The sequence below is a fragment of the Xiphophorus couchianus genome, chromosome 2 (genome assembly GCF_001444195.1).
Source record: "Xiphophorus couchianus chromosome 2, X_couchianus-1.0, whole genome shotgun sequence".
Taxonomy (NCBI): Eukaryota; Metazoa; Chordata; class Actinopteri; order Cyprinodontiformes; family Poeciliidae; genus Xiphophorus; species Xiphophorus couchianus.
In genome coordinates, this window is record NC_040229.1 from 3,237,034 (window position 1) to 3,256,816 (window position 19,783).

General features: G+C 41.4%; 1 protein-coding gene and 1 long non-coding RNA gene across 4 annotated transcripts in view; one reads left to right on the forward strand and one right to left on the reverse strand.

The window, feature by feature from the left end:
• Positions 1-19,783, forward strand: part of snx29 (sorting nexin 29) — a 100,340-nt gene that overhangs the window by 13,974 nt on the left and 66,583 nt on the right. For all 3 annotated transcript variants that reach the window (XM_028037165.1, XM_028037174.1, XM_028037179.1), the window contains exons 12-14: positions 1,649-1,712; positions 2,100-2,228; positions 12,071-12,156. In XM_028037165.1, coding sequence (XP_027892966.1) covers positions 1,649-1,712; positions 2,100-2,228; positions 12,071-12,156 — 279 coding nt within the window. The remainder of the gene's footprint in view (positions 1-1,648; positions 1,713-2,099; positions 2,229-12,070; positions 12,157-19,783) is intronic.
• On the reverse strand, positions 17,648-18,814 carry LOC114156646 (uncharacterized). The gene is made up of 3 exons (XR_003597985.1): positions 18,641-18,814; positions 18,369-18,429; positions 17,648-18,083 (listed from the first exon to the last, which is right to left on the reverse strand). It is a non-coding gene; the product is annotated as an uncharacterized LOC114156646 (long non-coding RNA).

Below are 19,783 nucleotides of genomic sequence, written 5' to 3' on the forward strand. Positions count from 1 at the left end.
GTTCCTGCTCCTCTGCGACCCGTTGGTTCTCCCCCGGCGGTTCTGTCCGCGCAGCGCTGATTTCTACTTCACTGTTGGTGGACGAAGTGTTCGGCTTTAGTGATTTCCTGCTGGATGTGGCGGCGTGAGGCCGAGGAGATCTCTGATTGGAGGCAGCGGCTCTGATTCACAAGGCAGCGTGATGACGAGGCCCGGTTCTGCTAATGCTGCTATTACCGGACCAGCAGAGTTCTGCTGAACGTTTAGACTCTTGGCAGAGGCCATGACAAGCTTCATCTCCCATCACCGGTTTTCTCTCTGATAGAAGAATGAAATTGTTCCATGTTTGAGGTTTTTTAGTAGCTGTTGTGAATCTAAAGAGCGACGCGCTCGTTCCTGGAAACCAGAGCAATATGTTTAGTGGTCCCTCAGCAGGTTATCTGGCAGCAGGTTAGGAGTTTAATTTAAAGTCAAACTGATGATGATGATGTTCTGTAACTTCTGAAACACTCAGCATTTCATTCTGGGCCACGCAAACATTTTAATATCATCATCAGAAACTGATGTTTTATTAAAGGCTAAAATCGTCGTGTCAGCGAGTTTCTGCCATCTGGTTTGATCTGATGCAGCTTTTCTGTCCTGATTAAACCGGAGAGCACAGGAAGGTTTCCTTATTCCTGTAAACCTCTGCAGCAAACTATTTACACCCTTAGAGATCCATTTTATACGTATATCAACAATTCACTTTCAACGCTACAAAATAAAATAAGAACTTCTCATTTTTGTTTTCTTATCCAGCTTCTTGAATCCTTTCTCTATTTTTGTTGCTCTTTTGAATATTGTCCAACTTTTCTTAAACATTTCTGTTTGTTTTTTTAAACAGAAATGGGAAAAATGCGTCAAAGACTCGGGACGTCGTTCCCACCAGGAAAATTGATTCAGATCCTTATTTATCCTAAATGTGAATTAAATGTTGTAACTCAAATAATGTTTAGAGTCGTTGTGGACGGCTGCAGCCCGTCTGCCCGGCCTCATGCGGTTTGCTGTGGATCTCCAGTAGCAGTCAGTGTTGCAACAAATCTGAAGAGTCCTCTGAAAACTGTTGCTCTGGCAGTTTCATGACTGTCCTGACATGCTAACAGCAGCAGCTGTTAGCTAGCTCTGCTTATCCTCCTCCTTTGCTTTTGCCGCTCCTCTTTAAATCAGCCGAGGCTTCTGCGTATTTTTCCTTATTGACAAACAAAAGTCTGTTGGAAAATAATTTCTGGTCATGAAACAAATGGACGTTGAGATTTGATGATGTGAGAACTACGGCAAGCTGTTTCCAACAAAATCAGTGGCATCCTGCGCATGTTAAAATCCTGAGATAATGTGAAACTGCTGAACTCTGGTTTCTGAATCCTTACCAACATCACCAATAAAAAATTTTTTACTGGTTTTTCTGGCAGGAAATGACAAGTTTCCGTTGCTTAGCAACACAAACGCTCAGTCGTTGCTGCTATTCCTGATTTCTGCCGAATCACAGAAACAGGAAGTCTTTAAAAACCCATCCTGAGTTTTTCCTTCTCCTTGTTGTTTCTGTTTTAATATCTGAACTGTTTGGACGGTAATATCAGTTGTGGTGAGTAAAGCAGTGAAAATGCCTGATTCTGGTGTTTATTTGTTTCAGTGGAGCTGCGTCAAGCCATCGTAGCCATGATGAACAGGAAGGACGAGCTGGTGGAGGAGAACACGTACGTCCCTCTAAACCTTCCCCCAGAAAAACATTCAAGAAAAATCTTTGATTTCTTTGATTTCCCAGAATAAAAGCTCAGGTTCCCTGCAGCATGTGGGACAGACTTTTAAATGCCGTTAATCAGAATGATTGTGAATCTGTCGAGCAGCATTTCATTTCTCTGTGATTTCCAACAGGCTATTAAAGTGATGCAGACACATTTGTGTTAATGAAGTGTTTTTACGTCGGGGCTAATTGTGATTCATCGGCTCGTTTCGAGCGCCAATTAAAACGGCATTCCTCTAATCTATTGTTTATGAAAACAGCGTCAGCAGAACGGCGGAGGTAATTCCTCTGAACGGTGGGATGTTTGCTAACGCAGGCGTGACCTGCTGCGTGTGTGCAGGTCGCTGCGCAGCCTGCTGGACGGCGAGATGGAGCACTCAGCCGGCCTGAGGCAGGAGACCGAGCTGCTCAAGAAGAAGCTGGCAGAGCTGGAGGAGAGGCACGGGGCCAAGGTCCAGGCGCTAGCCAGGTACCGCTCTGCACCACAACCTCAACAAGAAGGCTCTGTGTGTACAGCACCAGCCCACAGCATCACACTGCCAACACCATGCTCAGCAATATGGTCGCAAAGTGTCACCAAGCATGTTTCTTGTCACTGAAGTTTCTGTTGAGCTGAAAGTTGCAGAGTTTCCAAAAATTATACTGAACTAAGAGCTGAAATACTTCCAGGTATTTTTCCTTTAATGTGTTTCCGGTCAGCAGCGCTGGAGAAACATTTCATTGGAAAAATTTAGAAAACTATCATTTTTCTTCCACTCTGCAGCTGTGATGTTCATGTCGGTCTCTCACAGTCAGTGATGTGGCTGATTTGTGACCAAACTCAGGACTTTAACCTGGTAATTTTATCAATTAATTACTCAAATTAGAAACATTTTGACACAATTAATTTTTTCACGTTTTTTTCAGTTTTTTTTAAATACGTTTCTGGTACGACTGTAAATTGTTTGCTGTACATCCTAACAGCAACGGGAGCCGCTTTTCTGTGGGCTGGTGACCTTTTGACCTTTAAACTTTCAGTAATGGTTTCAAAACAAAAGCAGCACAAACGTAGCAGAGTGGATTTGTTAGATTTGAGTAGTGTTGGGGGGGGGGGCTTGCTGACCTTTCGTGACCTCTGGAAAACATTTCTTAATATCTGTAAAGTGATAGCGGTTCGTTTACCCCGTTTGGTGGCAGGCGGCGGGTCAGGATGGAGCGAGGTCCAACTCTGGAGTGGCTCTAATGGAGGCTGCTTCTCTAACGAGGAGCGGCTTCATGCCAGCTCCAGCGTTTGGGTTAAATGTTTATTTCCAGCACCAGATGGTCCGTTCTTCCAGCAGGAAGCCAACAGTTGTCAGCTAATTTTAGCGCTTTTCTGTGTGGATGCTCTCCGAAAGCAACGCAGCACCTAAACCCAAGGAGGTGGCTGACTGTGTGTGTGTGTGTGTGTGTGTGTGTGTGTGTGTGTGTGTGTGTGTGTGTGTAGCTGATTGGGCATGGGGGTGGCAGAGGATGAGCGAGCCTCCATAGATAGATCCCAGTCTGACGCCAGCACAGTGGAGTCGGCTAAAAACGGGCCACTGCTCATTTACTGACTTACTCACGCAGAAAAATCAGAAACGGAACAGAACCTGTCCAAACCCACCCAGCAAACTCACACACAGCGTTCACTGGACCTCCTGCTGACAAACGTCCAACCTCAGAGACACTCTGAGGAATGAATGAATGAATGAATATCTGCAGGATTGGCAAGTTCAAATCCACTTTTTTTTATCTTTCCATGTTTTTTCCTCATCAAGAACAAACCTGATACTTAAATCTCCAAGGCAACCATTCAGCTGTTAAACGCCTGGGTGGACCTAGCCCCGCCTCCGAGGCACAGCTCCTCCCCCCGCTCAGCTCCTTCAAACTAGCCAGCAGAAATTAGCAACCACCTGCTGAGCTCATTATAGGAGCTGCTGCTCAGAGCGACGCTGGTAGAAACCTTAAAGGGTTAATAGAGGAGCCATGTTGGGACGACTTCCTGGAGGCGGAGCTTCAGGAAGTGCAGGAGCTTTAAAGAGACAGAGACCCAATTTCAAGGAGTTAAATTATGAAGTAAAATTTTCTTTGTCACATTTGATATATTGAGCATTTTTATAAGAATTGAAGGTGACATAGTTCCTTGGTTGTTATAAAATGTGCCTGAAAAACATGATTCTGCCCCTTTAACGCTTTGGTTTGGCTGCTTCCTTCCTGTAAACCAGAAATGACCATATTTGGAGAAGCAGGGATTATTTTTGAGGATGGGCATATTGTTTATCATTTATTGTGAAATATTCTTACAAGAATTTTGATTTACTGTTCTTTTATTAAATGCCAAACAATGTTAAATATATACATATAAAACTGAAAGTATTATCGGTCATGTCTCTGATAATAGTGTTGTGAATAAATCCAGATTAATGATCTTATTATGATGTAGAGTTATCATTCAGCCTTTTCAGGAAAATAAGACTTTAAAGGAAGAGGTAATGAGTTTAGTGTAACCTTTCTCTCCATCTGCCAGCGTGGCGGCTGCTACAGAAACCCAGACTCTGAACCAGATCTGAATTGGGTGTGATCTCCATATGCCTTTAAGGCGCTGTGTAATCCCGGAGCGGCGGTGTGGTTCTGAGGCCCGGCCCCATGGTGAGCGGACCATCTGCCGCCCTGCGCTCTGCTCTCTTTCTGCCGCCGGCCGTTCTGGTTCTGAATGTTTGTTTCAGGCCGTCAATAACCAGGAGATTTGGACCAGTCTGGTTCCTTCTGCGAAGGATTAAACAAAGTTCACTTTCTGGCACGAAGACGAGTCTGAAAGTGGAGCGAGGAAGCCAACGTGTGTGTTGGGCGGCGGTGATAAAATATGAATCACGATTATTAAAACCTCCAGCAGCCCTGCTGTCAACTTATGGAAAATATTTTCTCTCTGTTTGTTTAAATCGCAGACCAATTCTAGAGGCCTTTATTTTTTATTAATGCACTTTATTTAAATAGATTTTCATTTGAGAAACGCTTTTGTTTGTTAGATTTTGGAAAATTATGGATTAGTAATAGTTTTTAAATTCAAAATTGTATATTTTTTCATGAGTCGCGTGTTTTGAATCTTGATTAGAGTATTGATGTCAAGGTCTTACATTTTTGCTTTCTACCAGGGCCGGCCTAAGGCATAAGCAAATTAAGCAGCCGCTTAGGCCCCCAGGGCCACCAAGGGGCCCCATCAGTGGAGCTGATTTTTGTTTTTTTAGTAATAATTTCTGTCATTATAATAACAAAAACACACAATTTCATTATGAAGTGATTTGTTTTTACAATAACATATTTTGTAATGTATGTAGAAATGATTAGAAAGACTCACCTGGTGTAAATTAAATGTATTGGAGTGACGCTGAAGAGAAATACATTTTACATGTGTGTAGAGTTGCACTGATTGCAGTTTTCCGGCCGTTCCCTGGTTACCGAGCTTTTAAAAGCCTGACCTGCTGATTTTGATTTTGGCTGATATGAATTTATTTTTGTCTGAAATGTTGCTAAATGTAGCAAGAAAGTCACTGAGTTGGTAACAGTGGGATGAATATTGTTACCTGTAAACGTTCAGACCTGACCTGGTGGGTCGGTCTGTCAGTCAAACCTCTCAGAAGAGGACAGAGGCTGATTGTTAAACCTTTGCTGATGAAAATAAGATCAGTGGATAAGATCAGCTTCACATGTAAGTATCGGCCAATCACGATCCCCCAAAATTAACCCAGAAATCAACTGGCCGATAAATGTGTCCTATATTATACATGCATAGCGTGTTATGCAAACAGCGCTATCAGAGATGCAATAAGTTTATAGCAGGTGAGTGAATGATCTAATGATCGGACTGCTGATTGCAGCCGGTCCACATTGTTAGCAGAACTAAAGGGCCCCAAAACAACATTTCGCTTAGGGCCCTATGGAAGCTAGGGCCGGCCCTGCTTACTACTAAAGGTGTGTTATCGGCTATCGGTTATTGACATTAGCAATGAGAAAACTATAGGTTATTGGTTTTAAAAATGTTAGTGTGCATTTTTAAAACCGGTTCTTCATAATGATTTCTGCTTCAGTCGATTGGTGATTAAAGGATCCTCCTGCTTCAGTCTGAATGAGACACTGAAGTGTCTTTTTCACATTTAAGTTTTAAATATGAATCCATGCTTAGAGTGAATCACTTCCTCCCTGTGTCCTCCATTTTGTTTTAATGAAGTGTTACAGAGAGAGAGAGAGAGAGAGAGCGCCATCTTCCTGCGTCAGTCCAGGAGTTTTTAGCTGTCTGACTGTTAAAAAGCTTACTATTCTTTAGCCAAGATTAGTAAGAACATTCATAATTTCTCATCATGTCAGATAACCGTTCCATTAAAGTATTCATGTCGCTTACGGACACAGAAACTGGACGGGAAGTGAACCATCTCTCTGAGATCGTTTATTTATAAGCCACGCCCACAACCTTCTGACCAATCAGAGCCCGCCTCCCAGAGCTCGATCGTCTGACCAATCACAGCTCGCTGCTCAGAGCGGACCTTCTCAGTACCGGGAGGAACGGCGTAGCTTGGCTCCGCTGTAGCTTAGCTTCCTGTATTAGCCTTGTTTCAGAACTTCTCCGTCTCCATTCTGTGAACTTTGAACTCGGTGAATCTCGTGTCCAGCACAGTTTTCTTCCCGGGAATTCAGGTAAAAACCAAAAAGAGTCCAAATATTTCCTTCAACGAAGACGGAACCGCTTGTTTCCTTGTTGTTGCGTTACTTTCGGCGCATGCGTACAGTTCAAGTACCGTCTCCATGGAGACGCCAAACCGCCCCGCGTAGTTACAAAATGAAGACGGACAGAGGATTTCTTTTTTACAAAAAAAAAAAAAATCAATTTCGGAGAGTTTTAGAATAAATTCTGAATTGTAATAAATGAGAATCTTGATTCTTAATCGCGGTTTCTCCTCCAGACTTTTCTGAAAAATCAGCCGCTCTGCTGGGAAACAAAACCAGAATATGTACTTTATTTAATCTCCTCTTCGTTTATATATTTCTGCTTTTCTGACGCTGTGAGCCTGAAACTGAAGTCAGATTCTTTGTAAACTCAAACTGAAACTGATTTAGCTTTTCACAGCATTAATTGCTAAATTGTTGGATTTAGATTGGAATATCTTTGAGTTGAGGTCATTTATCTCTGCAGGTTTTGTAAGGAGAGCTGTCTGGTTGTAACGGTGAGCCTGTGCAGGCCTTGATGTGCTGAGTGAAGCTGAAAGCTTCATCCGGTTAGTTTTCTCACACCAACCTTGTCAGGATGGAAGGAAGCAGATAAAAAGATTTTTTTTCTTGCTTAAGCATGATTTACAGCTCGGTGAACTGCTCTAACATTGCTGGAAGTTACAGGAAATGATATATTTTATTTCATTTGGTTACATCACTGTTGCTGCTGCTTGTGATGACAATCTGCACAACCAAGAACAATAATCCCCTCTGGATTTAGATTTCCATCTCATTTAGAGCTAAAAATGCAGTTTGAAAGTAAAATAAGGCGCTTCAACTGAAATTAGAAGCAGAATATCCAGTTATTGATGTTTGTTACAGTTTTATCAGTTTGCAGGAGGTTGAATCTGCAGATTTAGACGGGATTGAGCTGCAGAGACACGTCGTTGTGTTTCTGAGTCAACCGTTGCTCTGTACCTGCAACTTGGCGCTAAAGCTGTGGTTCTGACCGGGTTGGAAAAGTATTCAGACCCGATGCAGCCGCTGCTGCAGTTCTGGTGGTTCTGTAGGAATGTTTGTGATGATTAAAGCTTCGTCCACATTTCCTGGGAAACTCTGAGAATAAACCGTTTTTTACTCCGTCGTCTCACTGAGTGGCTGGATTATTGGAGCCGCCAGCGAAATTTAATTTACTATTAAAGGCCAGTTATTATTGAAAACCATAATGTGATTTATCAGCATCACTTCATATTATTTTGTTTATAATTTACAAAACTGGAAAGAAACGAAGCTTTGAATTTCACAACACAAAAATAACCAGAGAAAGAAAACAAACTTCAGTCATTATGAGCATAAAATCTCAGTAACTTTGAATTATTATTATTATTATTATGAAACTGCTGCACAGAAACTGTTTCTGATGGCTAGAAGCCGGTTTTAGGTTTTATTAAAATTATTAATTCTGGGGCGTGCCGTGGTGGCGTAGCGGTTAGTGCGACCCGTATTTGGAGGCCTTGAGTCCTCGATGTGGCCGTCGCGGGTTCGACTCCCGGACCCGACGACATTTGCCGCATGACTAGAGCCCACAAAAAGACCCTCTGGAGGGGTAAAAAATAAATAAAATAAAATTATTAATCCTGAAGGGAAACTATATGTTTTTGTATCTCATGTAATTACAGAGTTACTGTAGATCACAGGTGTCAAACTCCATCCAATCATATTTTCTAATTTATTTATCCTGTGGAACAAAGTGGGAAAAATAACAAAAACAACACATTTAGTTGTAAATATTAAGGTTTTTTATTTACCATTAATAACTGAAATTTATCATGACAACAAAAAGCCTAAATTCTTCTATGAAATGTTCCTGATAAATGATAAACGTTACGATAATTACCCAACATCCGGTTGTTCAGGGACAGCAGAACCTAAACCAACCCGGTTCCTCCGGTCTGTTAAACATTCAGAGCTGCACCCAATAAACTGAAATGGTGTTTAAATATTTATTTATTTGAGTTTTTTCTGGGCCGTTTGGCTGTAAATTTGCCTCTGGAGCGTCGTTCTGCCTCTACAGGCGGCTCACCTGAACAATGACGGTTCAGTCAGTTTATTGCAAATGAAGACGACGTGTGAGCGCAGGGAACCCTGCAGAGACGCAGGGAAATAAAGACAAACGCAGTAATTACTGCAGCTACGCTGGCTGCAGCCTTCCCCCTGAGACCTTGTTCTCGGTAATATTTCCCTCCTTCAAACCTTTTCCTAACCTTTACACCCCGAGCTTTCAGACTAAACATTTATCTGTTGAACACACACACCGCTTCCCGCTCTGCAGTTTCTGTATTTCTGCTTCTGACGGACGAGTTTCCCTTCAGTTCATGATCCGATCCTCACAGTTTGGGTTGTAGATGCAGGAAGGGAAAAATCTGCAAAATGTGGTAAATCATTTTAGCCACTTAATCGTCAGAATAACCAATCAATCAATAACTAAAATAATAATTACTTGCAGCCCTGCAGTGCAGACGCTGTGATATCCCTGATTTTAAATTTGAGCGATCCCGTTTAGTTTTTATTTTCTGTTTGCAACAAAAGCACAATGTGGAATCAAACCGCACCAAACAGAAGAAATCAATTTTTTGTCTGAACCAAAGTCGTTCCTGGTGTGAATTAACCTGGAGATCAGCGTCGTGGACCACACTGGCACATTATCATAACTAGTATTTTTTAATCAATATTAAGGAATTATTGACTTAAAACAAGCTCCTGTATCTTACTGACAAGTTACTGGTAAGTTAGTTTTGTCTTATTTCAAGTGAACTGATATATTTGCATTAAAATCTAGACCAAAATACTTGGTGAGATTTAGTGTTTTTGCAGTCAGCTGTCTGGGAGAACCTCCTCAGATGTTCCTACAGGCTGATATTGTTATGTTGGGATGTAAATAAAACTCCTGCCTTGTTGTCTTGTCGACATGTCAGCAGTTTTTACCATAGATCAAACTGAATCCACCGTGGATCAGGAATCGGCTGATAATTCCCGGGTTGTGATTGATATTCAGCGGCGAACGCGGCTGAGGTTGACACAGCAAACCTAACGAGGTGAAAACATTTGGCTTGTTCGTCTCGGCTGTGGCTGTTTCTGCGCTGAATAATGGAGAAGCCCGGCCCTTTACATCAGCTGAAAGCCTCTTGGTCGTATCAAAGCCATCAATAATTCAGTAAAATGTGTTAATTTGCCGCGTCGTAACATGAGAGAGCAACCGTACGTTCTGGATTGTTTGGTTCAGAGAAGCGTTTAGTTCTGAATAAACGATTCCCTGCTGAACAAACGGAGGAGTTCCTGGTTAAAGTAACGCTCCACTAGCAGCATGTGTTCCTCCCTCTGGACCCAGAGCTTTCCATCACACCAGGCGATGCAGCAGCTTGAACCGAACCTCTGATGGTCATTTATTCAAGCCTCAGGATGGATTTCATACAATCATGACTCATAAAAGTCATACTACACATGTTTCATATTTAAAGGAAGACTCTTTTTCCATAAATATCAACATTTCTTGTAGCCATAATTATTAGCTGATGTATTTATTTTTTATTCCTTGTGATCTTCCAGCTATTATGCAGCAACATGTGGGGGAAGGGCAGTACCCATCTACTTCTTACTTCTTTAAAGTTACATATGATTCTCCATGGCAGCCATTCAGCAGTTAAACGCCTGCGTGGACCTAGCCCCTCCTTTGAGGTTTAGCTCCTCCCCCACTCAACTCCTTCAGACTAGCCAGCAGCAATTAGCAACCAGCTCACTATAGGAGCTGCTGATCAGAGCAAAAACATTAAAGGGTTAATAGAGGAGCCATGTTGGATGGCTTTCTGGAGGCGGAGCTTCAGAAAGAGCAGGAGCTTCTTAAAGAGACAGAGACCCAATTTCAAGGCATTAATCAATAAGTCAAATTTATTTTAAGTCGTATTTGATGTGTTATGAGTTTAGAACAAATGAAGGTAACATGGTTGCTTATGTTATAAAATTTAACTATGTGCCTGGAAAACATGATACTGGCCCTTTAAGAAGACTCATCCCATCCAAATTAACCGATACGATGATGATATTACATAATCGCTAAAACGAAAACCTTTGACTAGTCTCTTAAAGGGCACGTTTCCTTAAGAAGACATTTAATTAAACCTCCTGCGTTTGAGATATAGCGCTCTCTAGTGGCGTATGTTTTAAGATTATTCTCTTCATTTTCTAGAAAAAAAACGTAATTTGCATTATACACCCATAAAACACTTACTACTGTCCTTTTAAACAAACATGATTACTGTAATATTTACTGTGAGGCTGATGAAGTGCTCCATTATTATCAGATGATAGAAAATGTGAATAGTTCACACATACTGGGACCAGAGCTGTGGTATTCAGTGGTTTACTGCATTATTACTGGAAAAACTAGACAAAGCTCTTTTCCTTTTGTTTTATTATCTAGCTAAACGATTTCCTGACATTTTCAGTCATTTTTGACATAAAGCTAAAGCATTTTTATAGCGGCTGAAGCTAACAGTTACTGTAAAACACACATCACTGCCCCTTTAATGAAGTGATGATTGATTTTAAAGGTCCAGCAGCTAAAATAACCTGAACGCTGGACCGGGTCGGTAGAATCAGAGTGTGTGTGTGTGTTCTGGTGTCAGTAAAAACACACAGTAATGGTTTCAGGCCCGGAAGCGCCTGGGCCGCCGTCGTTCTGATAACGTTTCTCTGAGAGCTCGTCATGCTTCGTGCCAGCCGCCGCTTCTCCTTTTGTTGGCGGTAAAAAGGGTTTGATAAGCAGGGCAGCCGAGTCCGACTGCGCCGCGCCGCGCCGGGGGCGGAGCCAGACAGAGGAGGTTAAATTTAACCGGCGGCGCCACATTGTGATTGATTCGATGGCGCTATGAGGCGACCTCCGTGTCCTGCTCCCACATCTACATTTCACCTCAGATAATCAGGACTTCAGAGCCACCAGCCGTTCACCTGCTGCTGCTTGGAAAACATGAAACTCTGAACAACTTTCAGCACTTTATTTATTCTCAGCACACAGAGACACTTTTCCGCCTGTGGATTGTTCACAAAATATTCAACAAAGAAAGTAAAAAAAAAATCAACATTCATCAAGCAGAACCTGATGAATAAAACACATTTATCTCTGCAGAAACAGAACTTTTCTTTTCACCATGACAAAGTGAGCTGGACGGCAAATCGCCCCAGAAGTTATTGCAATAAACGATAATATTGCCATTTTGAGATTGTTTTCAAGTAATATCACAGTAATGGCATAATAATTATATAAGGACACATTCTCAAAGATCAAACTTGTTCTAATGAACATTTGGAGCTGGAAGACATTTTAAATATAAAAAACAAACAAATAAATTATGAAGTTTCTAAACAAAATTGTCCTTCAAAAACAGGCCTTGTTGCTGCTTCTACCGCAGAAATGAACCCGTTTCAACCTTGATTCTGCTAAAAAGAAACGGCCTCGTCTCAAACTGGAAATCTAATTCAGTCCGTTTGGGGAGAAGATGAGGGATTTTAAACGTTGCGTTTTGTTTACAGCTTTCTATTCCTGTGTTTGTTCAGGGAGAACGAAGTCCTGAAGGTCCAGCTGAAGAAGTATGTCGGCGCCGTTCAGATGCTCAAGAGAGAAGGGAGCCAAGGCAACGATGGTAAGACGCTTTCTACTCCTCTTTCCTCCACGTCTCCCCGACCAGAAATCAGATGTTTGGTTCGGTTTGCTTCCAGAAAATCTCCCAAACAGAATAAATGAACTTTCAACTCATCAGTTCAGTCTCTTTTCTCAGGATTTCCAATAATCTGTTTGTGAAACTACACTGTCAAAAATAAAAATCTATTTTGAAGCTAAATATTTATTGGAGCAAAACATTTGATTAAAATGTTAATTCACTTTCTGATAACTTGAAGTGGACTATCAAAGTAAAAGCCTGGTCTTCCAAACCTCTTCATTAACTCCTGCTTTAAATCGATGAATATTTGGTTAGCTCACCGCTAACTAAGCTAATTATTTAGCTAGCTCAGTGCTAATTATTTAGCTAGCTCAGTGCTAACTAAGCTAATTATTTAGCTAGCTCAGTGCTAACTAAGCTAATTATTTAGTTAGCTCAGCGCTAACTAAGCTAATTATTTAGCTAGCTCAGTGCTAACTAAGCTAATTATTTAGCTATGTAAGAGCAAAATATTTAGTTTGGAGCTAAATACTTACTTGTTCAGCTAAGTATTTAGGTTGACAGGCAAATATGTAGCTAAATAGCTCCAATCAAAATGTTTAGCTAGCTCATAGCTAAATATTTAGATTGGAGAGAAACATTTAGTTTTTAAACATTTAGCTTACCAATTATTTTTCTTGAAACTTTGACATTTGTAAATGAATAAATTACATGGTGAAAATGCGACGATTTTCCCTCTTTTGGCCAAATATCAGAAGTTATTTTGCAGCAGTAATTCCTCTCAGTCTGACGGCCGTCGGCCTTGAAGTGCCGCTGAGATTCGACTTTGACTTTGCGTTTGCGTTGCCGGGGGACAGAAGCGCTGCTCTGTGTGAAGAGCAGTAAGATAAGCCGCTGCTTTTAAAGGGGGGAAATAAAACGAACACGGCAGATTACACATAATAGTTAATTGCATTTTGGGGGAGCGAGGGGAGAGCGGTTATCGCTGTCGCTTCAAGGGTTTATGTGTTTGTGAGCTGCTTTTTTTGTCTGTTTTTGTGAAAGCGCAGTAATGAGCTCTGCAGACCTTTGTCATGTTAATGTGTTTTTTATGTCTATAAATCCTTCTATTTTTGCACCGCAATATCAGCTGCCTGCAAATTTTCAGAAGAAATATTGGTTTTGGTCACTTGTGTTGTTTTTCACCTGGTTAATGGAGTTTCTGTCAGAGGGAAACAGTTCAGGCTGGAAAACTTTGGACATTTTTTTTTTTTAGAAACATTAAAGAAGCGGTTCTGGATTTTTGATTTAGCCTCTTTGGGTTTTCATCCAGTATCATGTCAGAGCAGTTGGTTCTCTGAAAGGAACCAACCTTTCTGTCCAGCTTCAATACAATCCAGTGTAATGTGAAGATGTTTTCTTTGGGTTTAAATTATACATATATTCTTCTCTACTTCAGCCTGTGTTTCACACAGGAAGATTATTGTTGGTGCACCGCCTCCAGCCTCCATTTCCTGTGTAAATAATCAGCTTCTCTGCAAAAATAGAAAAGAATAATTAAATCCTAATGTGAGCGTCCACATTTCTAACGAAGCTCCCGAAACTCTGGAAAAAGATGAACCTGAAGAAAAGATTAAAAACTACAAATATATTTATTGCTCAGCTCATATGGCTGTTTATTAAGTCATTTAGCAGCGGAAATGGGTTTTAAATAGAAAATGTTGCTAATTTTGTCAATAGGTTTTGATTAAAAACGGCCTTGTAATTGGAACGATTCTAACTTTTTAATCAGTTCCAGTAATAAAATGAATTTGAACCATTTTTTAATCCAGGCATCTTTATATAAAAAACTCAGTTAAAAAACACAAAATTGTATTTTTGTCTAGTTTCTGGTGCAACTACCTCAGTACAACTTTAAAAGAAAAAAGTATTTTAACTTATCAATCCTCTAATATTGATGGACGTCTTTTCATGTTATAAGTGAAATAATCAGTTAAATTTAATGTTTTCTATCATTAAGGAATTATGACGTAAAACAATCTGTATGTTGCTAAAAAGTAATTTGTAAGTTAGTTTTGTTGTATTTCAGGTGAACTAAGATATTTGCACTAAAAACTAAACAAAAACGCTCCGTAGTATTTAGTGTTTCTGCAGTCCAGAACCAGAACCTCCTGTGTGTCCCGTTGGACCCAGGACGGTTCGGTGACGATGAGGAGCGATCGGACTGGCACCAGTAAAAATCAGGGAACCAGTGGGATCTGTGTGGATCTCTGGTTTGTTCCTGGTCTCAGTGATTCCTCCCTCCGTCTTCTCCTGCTAATGATGCGCCTCTCTCCATCGTGCTTTGATGCTGACTACCACGCCGTGTGTGTGTGTGTGTGTGTGTGTGTGTGAGAGCAGACACCATGCAGAGCGGTGTTTTCCTCTGTGCTGCCCTGCGATCGGTGCGCTGCCTTTCTGACTGCTCTGCAGATGCGATCGCTCCTCAGGCGCCGTCAGAACCGCTGAGACGGCTCTCTGCTCCCTCTGCTCCCAGTCGGCCATAATTACCGTTTCTGTGAGAGAGGAAGTCTCTGCGTCTCTCTGCTCTTAAAGCAGCTGGTTTGTTGATTGTAACTCATTTCCTGTTTGAACGTCTGCGTTTGAGCTTCACGTGTCGCGTTACAGATTTAATGACGTCTTCATTAGCTGCTCTGTGACTTTATTTTTGCACGTAGTTTAGAAAATCAACCTAGGTTATTTGTGTGGCTCATTTCAGCAACAGAGTTTTACATCATAAAAACACAAAAATATAGAAACAGAAAACCAGTAAACATCGTATTTTCATCAGAATGTTGATCAAAGTTTCATTAATGGTTCAAAATCTGCTCTGACCAGGCTTTTAGTCTAGATTTAAAGGAAGTCGGGGTTTCGGCTGTTTTTCAGTTTTCTGGAAGTTTGTTCCAGATCTGTGGTGCATAGAAGCTGAATGCTGCTCATCCATGTTTGGTTCTGGATGCAGAGCAAAACCAGAACTAGAACTAGAACCAGCAGGTTGATCCAGCAGCAGCAGATCTTTAATCCATTCAGTGATTTATAAACTTCCAGCAGTGAAGGACTGTAGAACCAGGTGGTGTAGAGCTGGCTGGTGTAGAACCAGGTGATGTACTCCATCTTCCTGGTTTTAGTCAGACATGCAGCAGCAGCGTTCTGGATCAGCTACAGCTGATAAACGCTGCTGCTGCATGGAAACATGGCTTCCCCGTTTCTAATACCCTCCAAAGGAAAGATGTTTGTCTCCACGGTGACGGTGTTTCAAAGCTTTTCCTTCTCTCAGGCGGCGCCGTAGCCGCATGGCGGCGCGGCTCCTCTGGGAATCGCTTCCTAACGGGAAACGCCAGATCTCGGCAGATTGCTCTGCTCAGAATCGTCCGCAGCGCTCCAGATGAAACGGATTAGCTGGCGCTAGAGAAATAAACTAAAATGAAATGAAAATGCAGGCTGCAGATTGAAACGTTTCGTTTTCCTTCTGCTCCTCAGACTGAGCTGCTGTCGGTCTGTCACATGAAATAAAGACGTTAAAGTTTCATAGTTGGAAAGTTGATGGCCTCTGAAGGCGCTAACCGTGTTTGGCCCATAAACAGCCTCCGCCCCCCGCGCGTGCCCGCCCTGTGGACAGAGTCGTATTCATCAGCAGTAAGGAGATGGATTACACGGCCATTTAAAAGCCAATAAGCTGCTCTCTGCTGCCTCTGGCCTAATGAGTGAATGAGAGGCATTTGTCACCGCCGCCGCCCCAACAGACCTGTAACTTATTCATTACACACTGGGCTCTGCGGTTATTGCCGCGCTCCGCCTCGCCCTCGGCCCGAACGGTGCCGGCGGCTGTCAGCTGTTCCTCACCGCCGCGCTGCTTTAACGGGTCAACATGGAGGAGGAACTCATCAGCAGTGTTGGGAGGTTAATATGAAGCTAATGTGTGCAGGCATGTTGGCGATTTCTGGATGAATCTGCAGACACGCACGTTTACGCGACATGCTGCTCCTGGTGGGGATGCTAGGGCCCCCTGGAGGCGGCGTGGGGGAGATGCAGCCGGCCTAAATTAAAAAATGAGCGAAGCCGGCGTGACGGCGTCACGATCCGAAGTTATTTACATCCCAGAAAGTAATGAGTCCCAGTAAATGTGCACTGCAAAAACAAAGTCTCACCAAGTTCCTGGCCTGGACTCTGCTGCAAGTATTTTATTACAAAAGTAACTTAAGTAACTTTTCAGCAAGACATAGAAGCTTCTTTTACTTGAATTATTCCTTAATATTGATGAAAAGTCAGATTGTTTCACTTATAAGACATTTTTCCATGTTAAAGTAAAATAATCTGCCAGAGGAACTGGTAATTTTTCATCAATACTAATGAATTATTGACTCCTAGTTACTTTTGTCTTAATTCAGATTGAGGTATTTGCTCCATAAATAACTAAATAGTTGGTTAAATTAGTTTTTACAGTGTGAATGGAACCTAAATGACGGCAGGAATCAGAAAACGAGGCGCATCGTTTGGCCGTTCAGGTCGGACTCCAGCAGATCCGACATCTTTACCGACCCAAAGTGTGTGTGTGTGTGTGGGTGTGTGTGGGCGGCATACGGCAATTAATTTCTCAGACTATGTTTACTCACCTGGCAGCAGAGAGATGACATCACCTATTGTTTGCTACAGGTGGGAGCAGGTGGTCGCTGTGTGTGTTTCTGAACGGTGCGTCCAGGTGAGCGCCGCGGGGCTGTGACGGCTCTCATCACCTGGTCGGGCCGGTGTTAATGAACATTTTAATCGCTCCGTTGGGCTCCAGGACCTGCTGGCAGCCGCAGCGTTTTTAACAACGCAGAGCTTCAGATTTTAACTTTTTATTCATCACTTTTAAAATCCAACATTTAAAACTAAACTAAACTAGATTTCTGTCCAGTTCCTGAAAAGCTGCTCTTCTGAATACATTTTTGTTCTTTTCTTCTTACAACAATTTACAGATTAGTTTTGTTTCATAATCTGTTAGATATAGAAAGTAAAAAGATGTTTCCTGTCTTCATGAAAAGAATTATTTTTTTCTTCTTATAAGAGGCTGATAGATTCTGGAAAAAATTATAAACAGGATCATTATCAACTATTAAAATCAGGAACATTTAAAGAAAGAAACATTTTCTGTTCTGCTGGAAAAGAATAGAAACACAAATATTTAAAAAAAGAAACAAAATAGATTTTTTTGTAAATATGCATTATAAATAAATAAATTAATAATTTATATACATTTCCAAATCTAGACTTTTACATAAAAAATAATCAAATAGTCAGTGACATATTGCTTTTAAATAATCTGGGACACAAAATACTTGATTTAAAATAAATTATCAATAAAATATATAAAAAGGAAAAAATTTAACATTAAACTATGTAGATAAAGTTCAAAGTGAAATAATAATATAAAATGGATGGATGGATTGGGTAAATTAAAAGATGGATGGATGGATGGATGGAGGAGGAGGCTGGAAGCCTCCAGGTGTTTCCTCCGCAGCTCTTTTCGCCTCGGGTTGTTTCTGGATGGCCGACCGTGTGCTCTGCTGCTCTCAGGTTGAAGGTTATTAATATTTGAGTTTCACTCAATATTATAAAAATATCATCCTGAAACCCCATGAACCATCCACCTCTGATGGAGCTGGTGCAGATCCTGTCTGGACCCGGCTGGTTCCGGCTCCTGCAGGACTTTACGTCCGTGATGAGACGCCTGCTCTCTCCTTCGGTTCAGGGCGGTCGAGGTTTTCAGGTCTTTCCTTCAACGACGTGATGAAGTGTAGCCGCTCTCATCCGACTCATCTGCTGTATGAACTCTGCGTTGTGTGTAACAGGCAAAGGGAACCAGCAGACGAGGACACCGGGGTGTATTGCAGCAGTAGGGCAGGTTTATTCTGTTTAAAACAAGAATATATCAGCACTCCAGTTCTTGGGCTCTGACTTTCCCACACACGCCTCTCCCCAGCGCAGCTTGGCGCGAACTGATACAGGACTGTGTTAAAACCAACCAAAATTCTCTCAGACGTTCACAAATAATAAAGTAAAATGTCAAGACAATTAAAATAAGACCCAAACAAAAATAATCTGCCCATTAGTTACAATATTTTATAGTTCAAACTGAAAATATACGAAATACATTAATTTAACATTCAGATAACATTTTGAAGCAACTCACATACCTGTTTAAAACAAGAATATATCAGCACTCCAGTTCTTGGGCTCTGGCTTTCCCACACACACCTTAACCAATCAAAAGAACAAAAAAGACCACATTGGCACGGTAAACTCAATAAATGTCCTTAACGTGGGAATTAAGTACCCATTACAGTGCTGCGCTAAGCATAAAACAGTTGGGGAACAACATATAACAACTTGTGAGTTTGGCAAACATACTTTTAAGGACATTTTGAATACTTTAATACACAACCAGAAGACAGCTTTGTACGCTTACCTCTCCCCAGCGCAGCTTGGCGCGAACTGAGGAGGGCGAACACACAGGATATGACGAGGAGACGGGAAACAAGAAAATTAAAGCTTCTAAATAAAATATAATTCAAAAACTAAGAAAAACTAATATACACAGGTAATGAGGATGGATTTGAGGTGAAATATAACCAGTTTTACACACTTGCTACAGAAGTGGCGAGCTGCAAACGTCCAGCTGGTTCTTTAAAAAGCAGATTTTGTCTGTGAAATCACTTAATTTATTTAAACAAATAAATTAAGTAAAATTTTAATTTGTTTGTTTAATTTAAAGCTGCAGTAACTTTTCAAAAATATTTTCTAGCATAATTGTTGAAAATGTTTGACAGTTTGAGACGGATAATTGAGTTCCTCTGCTTTCTCTCACTGCTAACTAGAAACAGCCAATCAGAGCCAGGAGGCGGGGCTTAGTGCTGTCAATCACCGCTCTGCCTTTCTCTCTGCTATGCTGCAGCTAGCATAGCCTGTCATGAATGCTAAGGATAGTTAGCATAGGCACTGATTACAGCAGATAAACAGTTTTCCTGTAATAAGTTGTTTCTCTGCCATTAGCACATTTAGCAGTGAGTACATGAGCTGATTGACAGCGTGAAGCCCCGCCTCCTGGTTCTGATTGGTTGTTTTTGGTCGTTAGCCGTTCATTTCTTCAGTGGAGATGGAGCAGATCGATCTCTTAGATTTTCTGTCACAACATGGAGACAGATTTAATAAATACTTTAAAAAAATGTTTTTCTTTATGAAAGTTAAAAATGGCGGTTTAACGCCTGACGCCTCTCAGACCTCCACGCCGCTCCGTGTTGTTCTGGAGGATCTTACAGGCTTCGTGTGAAATTTAGGGAGGTGTTTATTAAAACCAGCTGATTAGTTTCCTGCCACAGCGACACACTGAGCTGATAATGAAACGGTTTGGAGCATCTGCTGATCAGCACAAAATCTGAAATATTGTTCAATAAACACGACCGAGGAGCCGCAGCACCCAGAGATTATCCTCAGGTCAGAGTAAAACAGTATCTGGTAAAACGGTCTACTCAAGTCCTGAGTGACTGATCAAATTTTCTACCATTTAATATTTAAAAATTACGCCATCAGACGGAGCAAGGTATAAAATTAA